This window comes from Schistocerca serialis, chromosome 1, assembly GCF_023864345.2.
Source record: "Schistocerca serialis cubense isolate TAMUIC-IGC-003099 chromosome 1, iqSchSeri2.2, whole genome shotgun sequence".
Classification (NCBI taxonomy): Eukaryota; Metazoa; Arthropoda; class Insecta; order Orthoptera; family Acrididae; genus Schistocerca; species Schistocerca serialis.
Window position 1 is genome coordinate 523,858,060 of NC_064638.1, and position 18,990 is coordinate 523,877,049.

The 18,990-nt window shown below is 39.2% G+C and overlaps 1 protein-coding gene across 1 annotated transcript in view; it reads left to right on the forward strand.

Annotated features, from left to right (window-relative positions):
• Positions 1 to 18,990, forward strand: part of LOC126474514 (structural maintenance of chromosomes protein 3) — a 216,962-nt gene that overhangs the window by 182,871 nt on the left and 15,101 nt on the right. The window contains exon 24 of the mRNA XM_050101989.1: positions 14,724 to 14,906. Within this exon, the coding sequence (XP_049957946.1) occupies positions 14,724 to 14,906 (183 nt within the window). The remainder of the gene's footprint in view (positions 1 to 14,723; positions 14,907 to 18,990) is intronic.

Here is an 18,990-nt window from a genome sequence, read left to right on the forward strand (position 1 = left end):
TTCTCGGCAGCTTTGTGTTTCCAGTGGTAATACCTTTGGCCACTTGGTGTACCTGTCAAGCACCACAAGGCAGTACCAGTAGCTATGTCCAACTGGCAGAGGTCCTACCAAGTCCAGGTGTGCGTGTGTGTGTGTGTGTGTGTGTGTGTGTGTGTGTGTGAAAAAATTGAGCCTTTGGAATGTCAAAAACTTCCGAGTGGAGCCCGTACATGCCGTGTTACTTTCCACACGGGCAGGCAGTGCATGTCTGAGTCCATATATGGCAGTCCTGGTTACCGGGTCACACAAAATGCTGTGGATGTCTTTTTGAGTCCACGCAGAGAATTGAAAACCTGTCGTCGTTGAACCATAAAATTTAAACTTTCAAAATCGTTTCTTAAAGAATTTACTTTATTTACTGGTGATTCATCAAGAACATTGACACATTTAATCACACTAGATGAGTGTGGAAGTAGTTGCCAGGAAGTAACTGATGGAAAATTACCTTTAACAAATGCGAATTTATTCCTAAAAGCTTTTTCAAAACAGATTTAAAATTATAAGCAGAAAGCACACTTTAAATATCAAGTCACAGTTTAACAAATGTGAATTTTATTCCTAAAGCCTTTTCAAAACAGATTTAAAATTATAAGCAGAAAAGCAAACTCGAAATATCACGTCACAATTTAACAAATGTGAATTTTATTCGTAAAAGCCTTTTTAAAACATTTAAAATTATAAGCAAAAAACACCCTCGAAATATCAAGCTACAGTTTTATTTAGAGGCAAGAACAATATTAACAGTAGGAGCCTTCGGGCTGAGAAGCTTGCCTGCTCCCTTTCAACATGGCTGTAGTCATGACCGCTCACAACAACCTCTGAAAGAGTACACTGGTGCAAATCTGCAACACACCAGATTACTTTAAACAAAAATTTTAACAACTAATACAAACATGTAAACTATGCACCCCATAAGAGGAATGGAAATGGTACAACCCTCAAATTATTTGCCACCAAAAGTGAATTTTTTTTTAAAACGGCCTCTTACAGTGGAACGGTGGCAAGCTTATAACCTAAAATGACTATCCATAAAATGCAGACTTATATAAAATGTACAACATGCTCTACCTTACACATGTACAACCCCCCTAGATGATAAGCAAGGTAGAAACATATTTCAAGAATTCGGCCTTTAAGCAATAAATTCGTTAACACCGAATCCGACAAACATGACAGAGGCAGCTATTAACGTATGGCAGACCGACATACAGACCGGCAGGCGCTAACTGCCTAACAAATGGGACGAGAGACTGACCAAGAAAACAAATAGAATTTAACAAGTAAATGAAACAACATATCACAAATCACTTAACTTCTAAAACTGCGATGTCTGGCGAAGACGTGGCGCAGGACCCCCAAAACGCTGTCCCGAACCGTCTGCTGCCAGCCGCTTCAACGGATGCAGGAAAGCGCGCCCGTCTCACGGCGTCGCAGCTCGCACCGGGCAGACTGATGTCATAGGTTGGCTCCTTCTGCTCTCATGTCGGCCACAAAGCCACTACCCCTTGCTATACGGCGCGGCCCACTGGACTGCCGTGGTGACCTCACATGTGCCGACACTCAAGACGGACAAGTCATCTTGTGTCCAAGTGCGTGACCGATCAACCGATCGATCCAACCACCAATGCCCATTGCCTAAACAAACTTGAGCAGACTGGCGGCCTAACACGTACTAGCACTCCAGACGACAAATAGACACTGACTGCCGCCCAAATGCAAACGAGAGACAGACCAACAACCAGTGACGAGTAACTGACCCAGACTCACTCCGCCTGACCAACTGACTAGACTCACCGAGATCAACAGACTCCCCCCCCCTTCCGGACTCACTGCCTCAGACTTACAGACTGACCCACACTGACCGACCCAGACTAACTTGGCTGACCAACTGACCAGACTCACAGACTCACCCAGGCTGACTAACTGACCAGACTCACCCAGGCTGACAGACTGCCCTGGCTGACCAACTGCCTCCGACTTACTTCCCCTAGCGAGCTTATCACGCCTCTTAAATGCATGTGAACAGGCAACCTTTCCCCTTTTCCACCAGAGGGAGACACCAAAGCTGCGATTGCCACAGCGGCGCCACCGCCAGAAACGGAAAGCAACTGCTTTACACTACACGCTGCGGCAAGCTCTTTGAAACAGCAAATTTTACTACGGCTCAGTTGTAGAAGGGCAGATACATGAGGCTGCTGTCACTCGTCTGACAGGCTTCAAATGCTGCCTGCAGATCATCAATCCAAGTGACAGTTTTGGTGCCATATAATTTGGGCCAAGTGAGGAATAGCATGGAGTAGCACCTGGGCTGCATCAGCTCAGGGTAAAAAATGATGGTAAAAATTTTATGAGGCCCCGGTAGCAAAGCACTTCACACAATGTTTTTGGAGCCGCATAAGCTGTACGTGTGGTGATGTGCTCAGCTGGTAGATAAGTATTGGTAGCATAAACCCAAGGTCCAAGGAATGTCACTTCATTAACACCAATAGTACAGTTCGCTGGATTGATGAGTAGTCATCAAACCTTTGGAAAACTATGCTTAGGTGTCTTTCATGTTCTGCTGAGGATGATGGTATGACCACCACATTATCAATGTATACAAAGCAGGAGTCCAGTTCCCACAAAACTTTATCGACAGAGTGCTGAAAAGTCTGTGGTGCATTCCACAAGCCATACAACATGTATGAGAATTCAAACACTCCAAAGGACGTAGTTATTACAGTTTTATGGATGTCATCTGTTGCAACTGGTGTTTGGTTGTAGCTTTCATTTTGTCCAACATCGAGAAAATTATGTGCCCCACCAGTTGGTAAACAAAATCTCCAGGCACAGGGATGGCAGTTATCACTGAAACAACTGATTCAGTTAATTGGTTTTTTTCGTAGCTTGTCCACCGTTCGCTGCTTTCTTGATAAGTTTTAAATGGTTAAATACTACCAAAAAAATCACCAGTATTCACCTACTGATTTTAATTTTTTGGAACTCTGCCCAAAAATCATTTTGTAATCAGGGATAGTAGCTCTACTTGGGCATTATGAGTTGTCAATGCTGAAGGTTGAAAACTGAGGTTGAATAACTCTGTTTTTCATGTGGATTTGTCCATTTTCAAGTAGACCAAGGTGTATTATGTACACACAGGCAGCAGATCAGCTACTTTATATTTCTATTGTATACTATGTATGAATAGTTGTTAAGTTGTTAATTTATTACCGTTACCATAATTGCCTTCTTCTTTTATTATTTCATAGAAATTGCAGACAAATCTGTAATCTTTTACAGTACACCAAGTATTACACTTCATTACTGTGTCACTTCGTAAATATTTCCAGACTGGGGTGATGCCACTCTGATATACAAATTACGTCCAGTGACAACATTGAGAAATTATCATACAGACAATAAGGGGCAAGTCTTGCACACTGCCTGTACTCTTGTACCATCTAATAGGCCGCACCACATGGGAACATATAAATGGTTTGTTTTATACCAGGTGTAGGGAAGAGGCCCAATTGCTTTTTGATGACAGTGCTGAGCCTGCTTGGATTATTGCTTTCGTGATGCATAGTTTATGGGGAGGGCCAGCCATCTGGGCTTGAGAAAGCAGGAGAACTGGACATGGTCCTGGTGTGATTCTCTGTTGAGTGGTGAGGCAATGACGGCACTCCAGCAGGTCACATGACTGAGGGGAACTCATTTAGCAAGCACGCCTGTGGCAGTGGCATGTCAAATAAGTGTACTGACAGGTAGCTGCACTGTGTGGGTGGCAAGCACATGACCCTATCTGGAATGGAAGCATTCCTTACATCCAGGATGAGGTCATAGAAGGATTGGAAATCCAGCCCAATTATAGCACAGGTCAGGTCTCTGGCTGTAAAACACCACTTGAATGTCCTTCGTAAACCAATGGTCAACTATAAAGTCACAAATTCATTTGTAGCTGTGAGTGAACCATTTGCAGCTGACAAGTGGTAATTTGCCCATGGTCACAGATGCCTTATCAGGTACTTTGGAGCTACACATTTGTCCAAGCCAGGATTCACAAGAAGTTGCACCCGAGTGGTCCTGTCTGTTACCCGCAAACGTAGCAATAGTTGCCTGCGCGCCAGTCGTGGCAGACTTGCCCACTGGGCATGGGAAGCTGCTGTTCACATTTCCCACCCAAGAACATGGCGATCTGCATCTGCTTGCCCTGTTGCTGAAACAATGGTGGTAAAAACACTAGTTCTGGTCCAGCGAAGGCTACATTGTCTGTGTCATAGTTTTCTAGCCAACAACTGTTGTCGTAGCATGGTAGGTGGTCCCTCTGCTTCCATCTATGTTTGTAGCTGCTTCTCATGTCACTGTTGGCAACATAGCCATCTCTTCCATGTGCTTCTGCTGCTGATCGCACAGTAGCTGCTGTTGCTGTTGTATCTTTATTGCTGGTGCTGTAACTGCTCCATGATACATCGACATCACCATTTTGTGGGTACTTAATAAATGGTACACTTCACTTCAAGACAATGACATTTTAGTTCTCAGCTCAACAACAATAACCACAACTATTGTGACTAGTGTAGTCGCGCTTCTTATTGTTATGTAACATGAGTCCGGGAACCGCACACACACACTAATGTTTTGCACTGCGGCAGATCGAGGTGTACCAACTGCTGGAGAGCATGGTCTTCCCAACGTTGGTTGTTCACAACCTTGCCATTGGGTAGGTGTGGAATGACCAGCGAGTTGAGGTCACTTGAAACTTAATCAAGAACTCCGACTCAGTATGTTTTGCCCTTAGAAGTACCTCTTACTGTGCTGACCAAAAGATAAAAGACCAGGGTGTTGGCTTATTTTGCTTATTTACAGTTCACATTAACGGAATTATTTTCTATTTTGCATATTTCTGCTCCATGTTGTCTTATGGAATTATTTTCTGGGGTAATACAGTTAAAAGTAAAGAAAGCATTTATTCAGTAGAAGCAAGCTCTAAGCATATTGTATCAAGTCCCTTTAAGCATCTGAAAAGCCTTACACTCACTTCCCAACACGTTTACCCTTTAATGACTTTTGATTTTCATAGCAAAAATCAATTTCAACAGAATAGTGATTTGCATAATCAAAGTACAAGACAAAAATTATTTTTGTTGAGGGTTACAGTGGAATTGTGCGTTTTGATGCAAACGTATTCAGTACGCCCACACCTAAAGTGAGAAATTGAGATTACTTACCAGTTGAAAACAAGATTAATAATGTACCTTACTAACCACTCATTCTACAAATTATGTGAATATTTAGAGTCAGTGATTTCTGTTGGCTACATGTAAAGTTTATATTATAATATAAAAACAATAATAGTTTATATATGGAAATAATGACATTAATTTTTTGGCGTGTCTTACAAGCTCAATAAGCTGACCCATGCCTTTAAACGGGTAAAGAATCTTTTCATATTAATTCCACATAAACGAAATAGTCTTTCTCTTGTTGTAGAGTTATGCTTACCAATTAATAATACTATGTCCAATTGCCGTATACACCCACAAAATCTTGACCGTGTTTGTCGTTACTTTTGTAATCGGATCTTCGTAGTAACTCCGAAGTATGCAGGTGAGCTTCTTGGGTTTTTATATATTGCAACACTATTTGGGATGATGATTCAAACAATTTTTCACTGGTGAAATAATACTATGTTCTTCCTTCTATGTGCATAAAAACTACATACTTTTTACTTATTCTCATAACCAAACTAGCTACCGCCGTTTACGCTGTAAAATAATGTGTGTCTACCTTCGTTCATTAACACAGAGCAAGTCCTTCCTCTTAATGAGGAACAGGAAAAACATTTATGTTTTTTAACATTTGAAAATCAGAAATACATGATGGTAGGCACAGGCTCTATGCTGGGCTACCACTTCACATTTTGTCTGTGCCTTTGAAGAAAACAAAAACATAAAAGCAAGAAATACTAAAGGTACATCATAAGTTGAAATGTTCAGTGCAGAGCTGCATGACAAGTAGTAGGGTGCTGTAAAAAAGCCTCTTTGTTTACAGATGTTGTAAACTGTTGTCTGATTGGCCAGTCTAATCAAATAAATTGCAAGATTAGATTAGATTCAGTTTTCGTTCCATAGATCGAAAGAATGAGATGATTCTCGTGGATGTGGAACATTTTAATACCCAGATCGTTCGTCAAGAGATTGTCAAAATAGGTCAATACAATGCGGTAAACTGGAACAGCTGATATTTGCAGAATTAACATGTCAGAATGAAACACGTATGCACTATTAATAAATTTATCATACACAACATACCTAATCTTGACTGTTGTGACCAAGTGCTGTCAAAACTGAAATCTAACAGATATTTTTACTGAAGCTGGCTTAACACTCTGTTAAGATATTCATATATGGGGTGTTACAAAAAGGTACGGTCAAACTTTCAGGAAACATTCCTCACACACAAATAAAGAAAAGATGTTATGTGGAAATGTGTCCGGAAACGCTTAATTTCCATGTTAGAGCTCATCTTAGTTTGTTCTTCCACCTTCTCTCAATGGAGCATGTTATTATGATTTCATACGGGATACTCTACCTGTGCTGCTAGAACATGTGCCTTTACAAGTACGACACAACATGTGGTTCATACACGATGGAGCTCCTGCACATTTCAGTCGAAGTGTTCGTACGCTTCTCAACAACAGATTCGGTGACCAATGGATTGGGAGAGGTGGACCAATTCCATGGCCTCCACACTCTCCTGACCTCAACCCTCTTGACTTTCATTTATGGGGGCATTTGAAAGCTCTTGTCTACGCAACCCCGGTACCAAATGTAGAGACTCTTCGTGCTCGTATTGTGGACGGCTGTGATACAATACGCCATTCTCCAGGGCTGCATCAGCCCATCAGGGATTCCATGCGACGGAGGATGGATGCATGTATTTTGAAGTCACGCTGGTACGTTCTGTTGCTGTGTGTTTCCATTCCATGAGTAATGTGATTTGAAGAGAAGTAATAAAATGAGCTCTAACATGGAAAGTAAGCGTTTCCGGACACATGTCCACATAACATATTTTCTTTCTTTGTGTGTAAGGAATGTTTCCTGAAAGTTTGGCCGTACCTTTTTGTAACACCCTGTATATAGTAGAAGGAGTTGCTTATCAAAAAGTCTTTCAAACTCTGTTTAAACTCTGCTTTATCTGGAACCAAGTTTTTAATGATTGCTGGCAATTTATTGAAAATGTGTGTTCCTGAATATTGGACCCCTTTTTGGATCAAGGTAAGTGATTTTATGTCTTTATGTAGATTGTTCTTATCCCTAATATTGATACTATGTATTGAGCTATTGGTTGGAAATACAGATGTATTACTTGCAACAAATTTCATTAAGGAATAAATATACTGAGAAGCAGTAGTTAGAATACAAAGTTCCTTGAACAGGTTTCTACATGATGTTCTTGAATTTACACTGCAAATGATTCTTACCACACGCTTCTGCACTCTAGAAACTTTTGCTCGGTTTGATGAGTTGCCCCAGAATATGATTCCATATGCCATAACAGAATGAACGTAAGCAAAGTATGCAAGTTTTTTAATATTTATATCTACTAAATCTGACATCATTCTTACTGCAAATACAGACTTGTTTAGGCACTTAAGCAGTTCTGTGGTATGCCCTTCCCAACTAAATTTATTACCGAGTTGTAATCCCAGAAATTTAACACTGTCAACCTCTTCGATCTGCACATCTTCATATGTTACACTCGCTGCTGGAAGGAAATCTCTTACAGGTTCTGAACTGCGTATAGTGTGTCTTCTCTAAGTTTAACGACAGTGAATTAGCTTTAAACCTTTTACTAATGTCAGTGAAAATTTGATCAGCAGCTATTTCTAAATCTGCACTTGACTTGCTACTTATTGCAATGTTTGTATCGTCTGGGGGGGGAACCATCTTGGCATCTGGCAATGTAACAGATGAGAGATCATTAATGTACACAAGGAAAAGCAATGGACAGAAGGCGGAATCTTGAGGAACACCACGTGTAATTAATTCCCAGTCAGATGAAGGCTGACTGCTTACTGCAAAGGTATTTCACGACGACACCTTTTGTTTCCTGTTAGATAGATAAGACTCAAACCATTTCATAGCATTGCCAGTGACACCATAATATTCTAATTTACTTAAGAGAATGCTGTGGTTCACATAGTCAAAGGCTTTTGACAGGTCACAGAAAATGCCAGTAGCATTTAATGTGTTATCTAATGAATTAGGCTTATTCTCACTGTAAGTGTAAATAGCTTTCTCTGTATCAGAACCCTTAAGAAATCCAAACTGTGACTTGGACAATATATTATTTGCAGTCAGATGCTTAAGGAGATGCTTGAACACAACCTTTTCAAATATTTTTGGGAAAGCCGGCAAAAGTGAAATTGGTTGATAGTGTGATGGTATCTCTTTATCCCCCTTCTTGTAAAGAGGCTTAACTTCAGCTTATTTTAGCCGTTCTGGAAATGTTCTGCTGATAAGAGATTGATTACACAAAGTTCTTAAGATAGAACTCAACTTGCATGAGCACTCTTTGATTAACTTCATTGATATGTTATCATACCCACTGGAATACTTAGATTTTAAGGATTTTATAATGGATGCTACTTATGTGGGAAACATGAGTGTCATTTCCATTTTACTGAAGTTATTTTGATAGACTGGCCTCAGATACTCCATTGCACTGTTCACCGAACCTGATAACCCTAAGCTGACAGTAACAGAAATGAAGTACTTGTTTTAAGAGGTTTGCAACACTGCATGCACTTGTTACCAAAGTCTCATTTATTTTTATAGCCTTCTGTTCCTCTTCCTTTTTGGCCCCACCTGTCTCTATCTTCACTATATCCCATACAGTTTTTACTTTGTTGCCTGATGTAATTATCTTTTTCTCATAATAAAGCTACTTCGATTTCTGGATTACTTGCTTCAATATGTTGCTGTATTCTTTGTAATGCATTACAATTCCAACATCAGAGCTGTTCCTAGATAGTAAATACAGTCTCCTTTTTGTCCCACATGATGTCTTTATTCCTTGTGTAATCCACGGTTCATTTTTTGACTTCTGTGTGATTTGAGTCACCCTTAGGGGAAAACAATTTTGGAAAATGGAGGTAACTTTATTAATGAATGCTTTATATTTTCCATTTGAGTCAGAAGTATTATAAACATCTATTGAGTTCATCTCTGTGACCAATATCCTGAATTTCTCAATTTTTTGAATTTTTCCGTTTTTTACTTACTTGTTACCCTCCTGTACTCATATTTAATAGATTTTTTTATCCTGACAAGTTTCAACATTTAACACAAAATGCTGGATGTCATGATCAGATAGCCCATTTACTATTGGTTTTGTGATATGACTTTTTTTCCATAGATTTGTCTACAAAGATATTATCAATAGCAGTCTCAGAGCATTTACGTATCCTAGTAGCAAAGTTCACAGTAGGAACTAAATTGAATTACTGACTGCAATAATTGTTCACTGACAGAGCTTTTCAATAAATCCACATTAAAATCACCAGCAACCAATATTTCCTTGTTCTTTACCATGAGAAGGGATACCAGAGCTTCCACATTTTTTATGAAGAGCTTAAAATTTCCTGAAGGTGATCCGTATATACCTACTATTATAAAGGACTTGTAACTACTTCTACTACAGCTTCTGAATGCTGCTCTGAGCAAAATTTATTAATATCAATATTCTTGAAATCAGAACAGTTTCTGACAAATATGGCAACTCTATTCTCCATACTTTTTCTACAGAAGTAAGAAGCTGACTTGAATCCTGTAACATTTAACATAGCTATACCAGTGGTCACATGATGTTCAGAGAGGCAGATTATATCAACTGGTTTGCTCAACTCTAATTCTTCAGCAGAAATAAGCAACTCATGAAGTTTACCCCTTAGTCCTGGGATATTCTGATGCAATAACGATAACTGATTTTGTGCACTGGCTGATTTAAAACTGGATGAACCTAATTTTCCTGCCAATTTTTGAGTAGCTCTAGTTTCAATCAAAGGCTGCATGCATGAATTGTGTACATTAAAATGTGCTTTCTGTCTACGTGTTTTATCAATGTGAAGGTCATTTTCAGCATGTCTCTCAACATCTCTTGTTTCTGCCCTCCCTACCCTAAAAAAACTGCTGATCTGTCATATGTGACCCCTGGTACTTTACCACTTGTGACAGTGTCCCCCTTAAGTTATTTGCTATTGCCCAGACTGTTTTCCCTTCCCTTTCCTGTTGAGGTGAAGGCCATGCCTAGTATAGTCCCACATGCTGCTAGAGTCGACAGGAACCACACTGATATGAGACCCCATATCTGATCCAAGCAGCATTTCCACATCTAAATTTACTCTCCTAACAGAAGAGTTTAATTGAGGCCGGTCATGGCACCTCAGAACAAACGCAAGCCTAACACTAGTATGTCTCGTTGCTGAAGCTATCTTTACCATGACTCTCTCAATTGAATTATTAGGGTTCCTATCTATGCTGTTGCCCGCCCCATCCACTATTACCACAGTGTCTTCCTTTGTGAAGTCTTTGCAAAGTTACCCAGACTTGCACTAGGTTTAAAAAAACTTGTGACCTGGTAACCTGACCCTAGTTTGTCCTGCAACAGTTGGCCAACACCTATACCATGTGAACTACCTAACAACAAAACTTTCTTCTCCTTCAAAAATTTTTCTAGCTTCTTACTTTTGAAACACTTTTTGAAAGTTTGTTATGTCCTGTCTACTCCTACAACTATTTGTGGCTCATCAGTTTCCAACTGTGAAAACAGATCAAACCTGTTTTCAACATTCAAAACCACACTGTCTGAGAACATCGTACTTCTATTTCTTCTATAACCTGTTGTCACTTCCCACCTCTCTTTTTCTCTTCTCCCCCCTAAACCTTTCCAGATCTTGTTTCACTTTATCTAGTTCTGCCTGAAGGGCAGCAATCTTCTCCTCCTGTTCCACTATCTCTACAGCAAATCCTACACAACCAATGAGCCTTGTTTATTTCCCCAATTCCCACGCCTCTACAGTCACACACATGAAAGGAACTGCAACAACCTCACACCACACCCCGAAACTAACAATCCTACGGCAAGTCGTACACTTGTCACACATGGTAAACAAATTTTAGCTTTAGTCTAATTTAAAACAAGAATAACTTCATACACTGCTCAGTTAATATATTGCGTTTCTTAGGTTGTTTAGGCCTAACACTTGTGTACTAATTCAAAACTTCTGGAGAAACAAAAACGATATAACCTGTATTGTTTATGTGATGAAACAAAAAGTACACTGTATAAAATTTTCATTTATTTTGGAACTTTTCACTTTGGCTGCTTACTAGAGAATCAAATGGGTAGCATAGTGTATAACAATGCAAACTTCACTTTATTTAAATAATTATGTAACTTACAGTATATCACAACGTAAACAAATCCTGGTCCAAAATTTGTGCCTATGAAATGTTTTCGTTTTTCAGAAAATATGCAAAACAATTTTAACCCTTTAATTGATAGCTTACAGTGGGTATTGATTTACTTAATTATGATGCAATATTGCCTTAATTAATTGTTATTACTCAATTAGACACCTTTACGAGAGCTGCAAATGTGCTCAACTCGTCAACCAAAGATGCTACAAAGAAGTAACCAATCTGATATGAAAAGCACCTATTCAATATAACTTAAGAAGGAGCAGCTTTGGTTCTAATCTACAAGGTTCATTTGAGCTGACTTAAACACAAATTGTAGTAAGCAGCATTGTGATTAATATAGTGAATAGATATTGTTAATATAATGTATATATTTAAGTTTCAGTGATTTACTTCTGTTTTATTAAAGCATGCCTTGACTTGTAAAAAGATCTGACGATTCTCCTTTTCAATTGGCTGTACGGAACATGATGACTGAATGCATGAATGTATGTTTTGTTTGCATAGAAAAAAAATTTCTGTTTACTCTTAAGTACTCACTCCAAATGCCACAGCTGTATAACTTCGAACCTCTTACCCCACATACTGCAAGTATGTATTCTCAGTATTGTTCCTATGGTGTTAATTCTAGGAAAAAAGAGACATCCTTTATCTCATTGGAGTTCGTAGTCTTCTAAGATCCCTGCAGTGTGACAATCTATCATGATCGTGGGAGTAAGATTTGATAATAGGATAGTTGCAGTCTTGTTTGTTTTGTAATATTTATTGACTGTTGCTGTGCACTTCGTTGTGTCCTATCTGTATCATAATTAAAGCTCGTGGGTAGAAAGCAAAAAGTAATTTAACAGTAAGTGTCAATAAATGGAAACATTTGAGCTACAAGAACAATATGCTGGCATTTGTGCTGGTGTGCTGGACTACCTTTCCGCTGGTTATTCTTGATTGCTTGGTTCATCATAAATAAGGTACAAAAATGATAGTAATGTGGGCTGGTGACTGTTTAAACCTTTTTGAAAAATTTTGATGACTGAGAGAGATGGTAGAATGGTTGAGACACTGGATTAGTATTCAGAAGAACTGAGATTCAAATGCCAGTGCACCCGTTCTGGTTTAGATTTTCTCTGCTTCCTTTAAACTGTTGAAAGTGTGTACTGAGATTGCCTTTGAAGAAGGACACTGTCTATTTCCTTTCCCACTTTTCCTCTTCTGAGCTTGTAGCCCCTCTCTAATGATATTATTGTCAGTAGTGCATGAAACTCTAATTCTCCTTCCTTTTTGATCATACCCAGTTAGTCCAAAGAAAGAGTTGCCAATTCCCTTTCAAGTGACAAAACTGTTATCACTTAATTCATTGTATTTTCACTTTGTGAAATCACTATGGGTTTTGCCTGTGGGATGTAAGTGTGGAAATAAGTTCCATCTGCACTCATAATGATCGCAAATGTCCTTCAGTTCAAAGTGCAAATTTAGTAAATAAGATATAGAACATTCTTCTTGTAGCATGTTTTCTCTGCAGTCAATAAACTCAGTAATTATTGTGTACTCAGCTTCTTCATCATAATATCGTATACCTGTCATCTCAACAGTATTATGAATCCTAATGTAATTGGCCTCTTTGTAAATATCATTTTTTTACTTAATAAGTTATTCGGAACAAATTTTAATTAGGCATCCAAATTGTGTCCAATTTTAAATGCTTATACATCACCTTGTATTTTAAAAAGTAAAAGTACTTCATCACACCATGATATCTGTCTTAATTAATTTCTGCAAAATCTGTGCCACTGCTCAGTTAGGGTAATTGCTAATAAACAGCTTGAAAGTTTAAATGTCAGTAAAAATCAAACAATGTAAACTCTGGGTGGAATGCAACAACATTATGGAAAGGAAAGTTTGCTACTCACCGTATAGCAGAGTTACTGAATTGCATATAGGCACAACAAAAAGACTGTCACAAATAAGCTGTCGGCAAATGAGGCTTTTCTCAAAATTAGATGAGATACGCACGTGCAAACACAAGTGTGTGCGAGTTGCGTTTGTTTGTTGCGTGGGGGTGGGGGGGGGGGGGGGGGGGGCGGTCGTGCGGGCATGCATGTGTGCGTGTGTTATCTATTTTCAGTGGCCCAAAGCTTATTTGTGACAGTCTTTTTGTTGTGCCTATCTGCGAGTCAGCATCTCCGCTATATGGTGAGTAGCAACTTTCCTTTTTGTAATATTGTAAGTGTCAGTAAAACTTGTTAATAGCTATCCATTTAAAAAAAATTAACCATTTCATAGAAATGTAGTAAAATTATCAGTCTATCCTTATAAAAGATAAGTTAGTAGAGAACGGGGGAAAATTATGTGGATTAATCATTGACTTGAGCATTGGGACACATGCACACACTTAAGATTACCTTTGAAGGTGAGATTCCATTTTAATAGAACTGAAATTGTTGGCTCTAGTTGTTTAATATGATTCTAAATTGAAGCTTTAAATTAATATTAACAGTGTCATGAGAAAGCAAAGGAAGGTTTACTTATCAACTGCCATTTAGAAATACATGGACAGAGCTGACTAGACCAAAAAGGTGTAAGTGGAGGGAACAAGAGATATTGTTTCACTTAGAGATGGCTTGACAAGCTCCTGAGAACACTAATTAAAATCAGTAGGTTTTCAGAAGGTTAGGTAGGCATAATAATATTCATATGAATGTGTGATGTGTCGTTGCTGTATACTTAGAGGATGACTATAAAAATACTACCAGAACACTTTCTGTAACTGTTGCCCAGAAATAAAGTGTGTTTTAGCTTAAGTCTGCAAAACTGCAATATGATTGTATAATTTTAGGAATCTCTATAAGCTGTTTAATTTTTTACTCCAGCAATCTTTGTTTCCTGCTTCTTCTCATTTTCTTAATCTGTTTTATCTACTGAGCTTATCTTTTGACTGGACATATCTTTATCTTTACCTCCTCATTTGCAGGTTACAGTGTTTCTTAATTTTGGTCTTAACTATGTATTGTCCTCATAACTCTTAACGGACAACTTTCTGTCAGTTACATATTTACCAGACCTAAATTTTTATGTTTTACTTTACTCACAGTTTCTTTGAACCCACATGAATAATTTCATTTGTTGATAGGCAAAACATTTTCAAATCAGTTTAATTATTCATTCTACTTATTGTCTGTAAGTTCGTTCATAGCTTTCTCATTTATGTTTTTTTCTTTGTGTTTTTAGGAAGGGGAATCAGACAAATTTACTGGAGTGGGTATCAGAGTGTCCTTCACAGGTCGTCATGCTGAAATGCGTGAAATGAATCAACTCTCCGGTGGGCAGAAGTCACTAGTTGCCCTTGGCCTTATCTTTGCAATTCAGAAATGCGACCCTGCACCATTCTACTTGTTTGATGAAATTGATCAGGTGAGTCATAACAGTACTTGAAAATACTATTCCTTTGTTAGAGGGCTCAAATAGTTAAATGCAGATGGCAGCTCTAAGTAGACACATATGTAAGACCTTCAGTTGTTATTGGCACTTCATCTGCGAAACCCACTTTCAGTTTCAGAAACAGCTGAACTGCCAAAATGATCTGGTGTAAAAGAGTACTGTAATATGAGGGCTATCCTGAAAGTAACAGACATTTTGAAATTAAAAAAATTAACAATATGTGGAAAAATTTCAGTTTTATTATATACGTTTTAGAGATATATTCTTAAGCTATTTTTCTACGTGATCTCTATTCAAATTGAGGCACTTATCACACCGTGGCACAAGTTTTTCTATACTGTCTCTGTAGAAACCTGCCACCTGCAGTTGTGACCATTGGTTTATGCCAGCATGCAATTTGGTATCAGTATCAAAGCATAGGCTAGCGAACCATGTCTCCATTCCTGTGAAAAGTTGGTAGTCGCTCGGCATCAAATCTGGGTTGCATGGTGAATGATCAAGCACCTCCCATCCAAAACCCCTTTAGAGTCTCTTGGGTACAATTGGCCATGAGTGAACATGCGTTGTTGTGAAAAAACAAAACTTTTGCAATAAGTTTCCCCAACACTTGTTTTGTATTGAATGCCTTAATTTCGACAGTGTTTGACAATACCTCTCTGTGTTAACTGTTACGCCACCTTTAAGGAAATCAACAAGATTCACTCCCTTAGAGACATCACCAGTTCGTCAGTCACAAGGCTATGCCTACCACTGCAGTCATCACCGCGAACATTGGTATGGCCATTTTTAAAATCAGTGCACCATTACGCCACGCGCTTTCAACCATTATTCCTTTCCATGAACATTAAAAAGGTTGCGATAAATTTCAATTGGTTTGCAGGTTTTTGTCAGCAAAAACCTAATTGCAGAACACACCTCACAGTTGACATAATTTTCTATCGCAGGACACAGTTTAACACGTAATAGAAAGCAAAGTAGCACAGACACAGACCACGTGCTACCACTGCTGGATGTGTACTGAGTGAGAACTAGCAAAGGGAGTGTTCAAAACAAGATCAAATATGCTTTTTCACTGAGTGCCATTGGTCACATTCGGTTTCATATGTTATTATTCAAATGACAGCCTCTGAACTGAGCAGGTGCAAACTGCTCATCAGCTCTGACAAACTGGTTTGAGAACTATGCAATAGTAAAAAATTTTTGTGGGCTTTGGAGAAAGTCTGCAGAAACATAGCTCCTTGAGCAAACATATGTAGGACACTGCATGTGTCTTTATAGAAGATGAAAGGCCCGCATAACCTTTAATATCAACAGACAATAGTCATGTTCACTTTGTTTTGTGATTAATGAAACTAATATTCTGGCATTGTGGCTTCACTGCATGCAATAGCAGCATCTGCGAACAGTTATCCATTAGGCCATTATTACGTATTGTAAACGATACTGGTGCAATAACACTCTCTAGAGGTATGCTCGAATCTACTTTTGCATCTAAGGATTTCTGTCCTTTAAGAATGACTTGCTATGATGTACAACTCTGACAAGTCGATCTGGCAACACTGAAAACTCACAACACTGCACCTGTGGCTGGTGTTGACAACCTGCCCCCAACATAGTTCAGTTGGGCGCCGTGTGTGTCCCGTGTTAGACCTTTTGGCCGAAGTGCTTGTTTAGTGCGTTGTTTCTAAACTGAGAACAGGACAATGAACGAGCAAAGGATCAATTTAAAGTTTTGTTCTAAGCTTGACAAGACACCGAAAGAAATACAAGCAATACTGGTATGCGTTTATGGGGATCAAGCACTGTCCATGAAGTGTGCGTACGAGTGGTTCACACATTTTTGAGGAGGCCGGTGAAGTGGTTCTGACAATCCCTGTAGTGGACAACCGCCGACTGCCGTCAGTGACGAAAACATTGAAAAAGTGAGGACATTAATCTTTAACGACTCTCGATTAACTGTGCACGTGATAGCGGATGAACTGCAGGTGAACCATGAATGCATGCGACATATCCTTGCCCAGGAGTTAGGGAAGAGGGAAACATATTGTCATCTTGTGCCACATCACTTGACTGATGAGCAGAAGCAGGCAAATTTAGAGGCTTCACAGGATTTTGTCAAAATGGTGGATACGAAACCCAATTCCTTGAACCGTATTGTCACTGAGGATGAAACCTGGTGTCTCCGGTACAACCCTGAAATGTAACGGCAAAGCATGGTATGGCATTCTCCAACATTACCTCATTGGAAAAAGGTCAGAGCCAGAAAATCACACTTCAAAATGATCCTCATCACGTTTTTCGATATTCAAGGCATTATCCACAGGTCATTTCTACCCTGAGGGAACGACATTGAACGCAACATGATACGTTGAAATTTTGACCCATTTCATGCAGTGTCTACGCACAGTACGACCCTAGTATGCACAACAAGGATCCTGGTTTTTTGTTCACTACAACGCTCACCCGCACACAGCCAATATCATCAAACAGTTCCTGGCAAAAAAGGGCGTGGTGCAACTTGAACATCCACCATACTCACCGGCTCACAATCCTCAGGACTTCTTCCTATTCCCTCAACTCAAACTCGCTTTGAAAGGAAAGGGATTTAACGATATTCCTGACATCAAACAAAATGTGATGTGGCTTTTGAACACCATCCAAAAGGAAAACTTTATGGAAAGTTACCAGGACATATATCACAGAGCTCACCGGTGCATAGTTGTGGGAGATAACCATTTCGAAGGCCAGTAAGGTAACTGTAGTTCATAGTTCATGTACATTAATGTTACAGTACCATTCACCAAACTTTATTGTCAGAGATTGTATTTTTGTATTTACTATAAACTCTTCAATATAGTCCGGTTGGGGTGGGGGGGGGGTGACTAGTCTGATACTCCCCACACCCGTATTTTGTTCATTAGGTGACAGTGCAGAACTTCTGAAACACCATCTGATCAAGGAACACTCGTATCTTTTGCTTTTTGGGTCTTGTGGACACCTTTGTAACACAGTACAGCAGTTCTGTATGGCACGCGTCCAACAAGTCCTTGATAGGTTTGTGGAGGTTATATGGCATCGGATGTCTATGCAGGGGTCTCAGAGTACCCATAAAGTAAAGGCTAGTGGTTTTTGGTTATAGAGTTGGCACCCAGTGGCATCCCAGATGTATTCCACATTCAGATCAGGTAAATGTAGCTGCCAATACATCAGTATGAGTCCACTATTATGCTCGTCAGATAACTGTGACGCTGCCAGTTATGTTACAGCAAAGTGTCATCACTATTGGGGAAAACAACGAACGTGAAAGAATGCAGGTGGTCTGCAATAATGTTCAGATAGTCCACAGCTGTCAAGACGCCTTAAATTACTACGACAGATCCCATGGAAGTCTAAGCAAATGTCGCACAGTGCATGTTCAGGCAGCCACATGCAAGGACAATGGCATGTTGGTTCACAACCATCGACCTTGTGTAACAAGAAACATGGTTCATCGATACAGATGATGTATTCCCATTTATCTATGTTCCAGTCTTGATGATACCATGCCCACAGCAATCATAATTGACTATGTCATTCAATCAGTTTGGTAATATGTAAGGATCATTTGCTGCAGAGTCCAGTGTTCAACAGTATACACTGAATGTTGTGCTCCAAAATGATATGCCACAGATCTTTGCCTATTCTGCTTTAGATAGCAAGTAAGTGTCCGACCTCAACCTTCTGTGATGAGCTGTGGATGTCCAATACTTTGCAATCTAGTCACAGTTTCACCATCCTTCAACCATTTTCCATAGATGCTCACGACAGTAGGACATGAATAGTCAACAAGCATAATTGATTCTGAGGTGTGTTATATAACGTGGCAAAAAAAAATTTTGTAGGTGAAGTTTGGGATGTGTATTGTTGCTTAACACAAGAAAAATAAAGATTAATAAACCACATCTTATTAAAGATATTCTCCACCAATAAAATAATATGTATCGTTTGTAATCCGAGATGCTGCTGTAGGTTCATCTTGATGTTACTGCATCTTCACACGGGATTCATTTAATGGTAG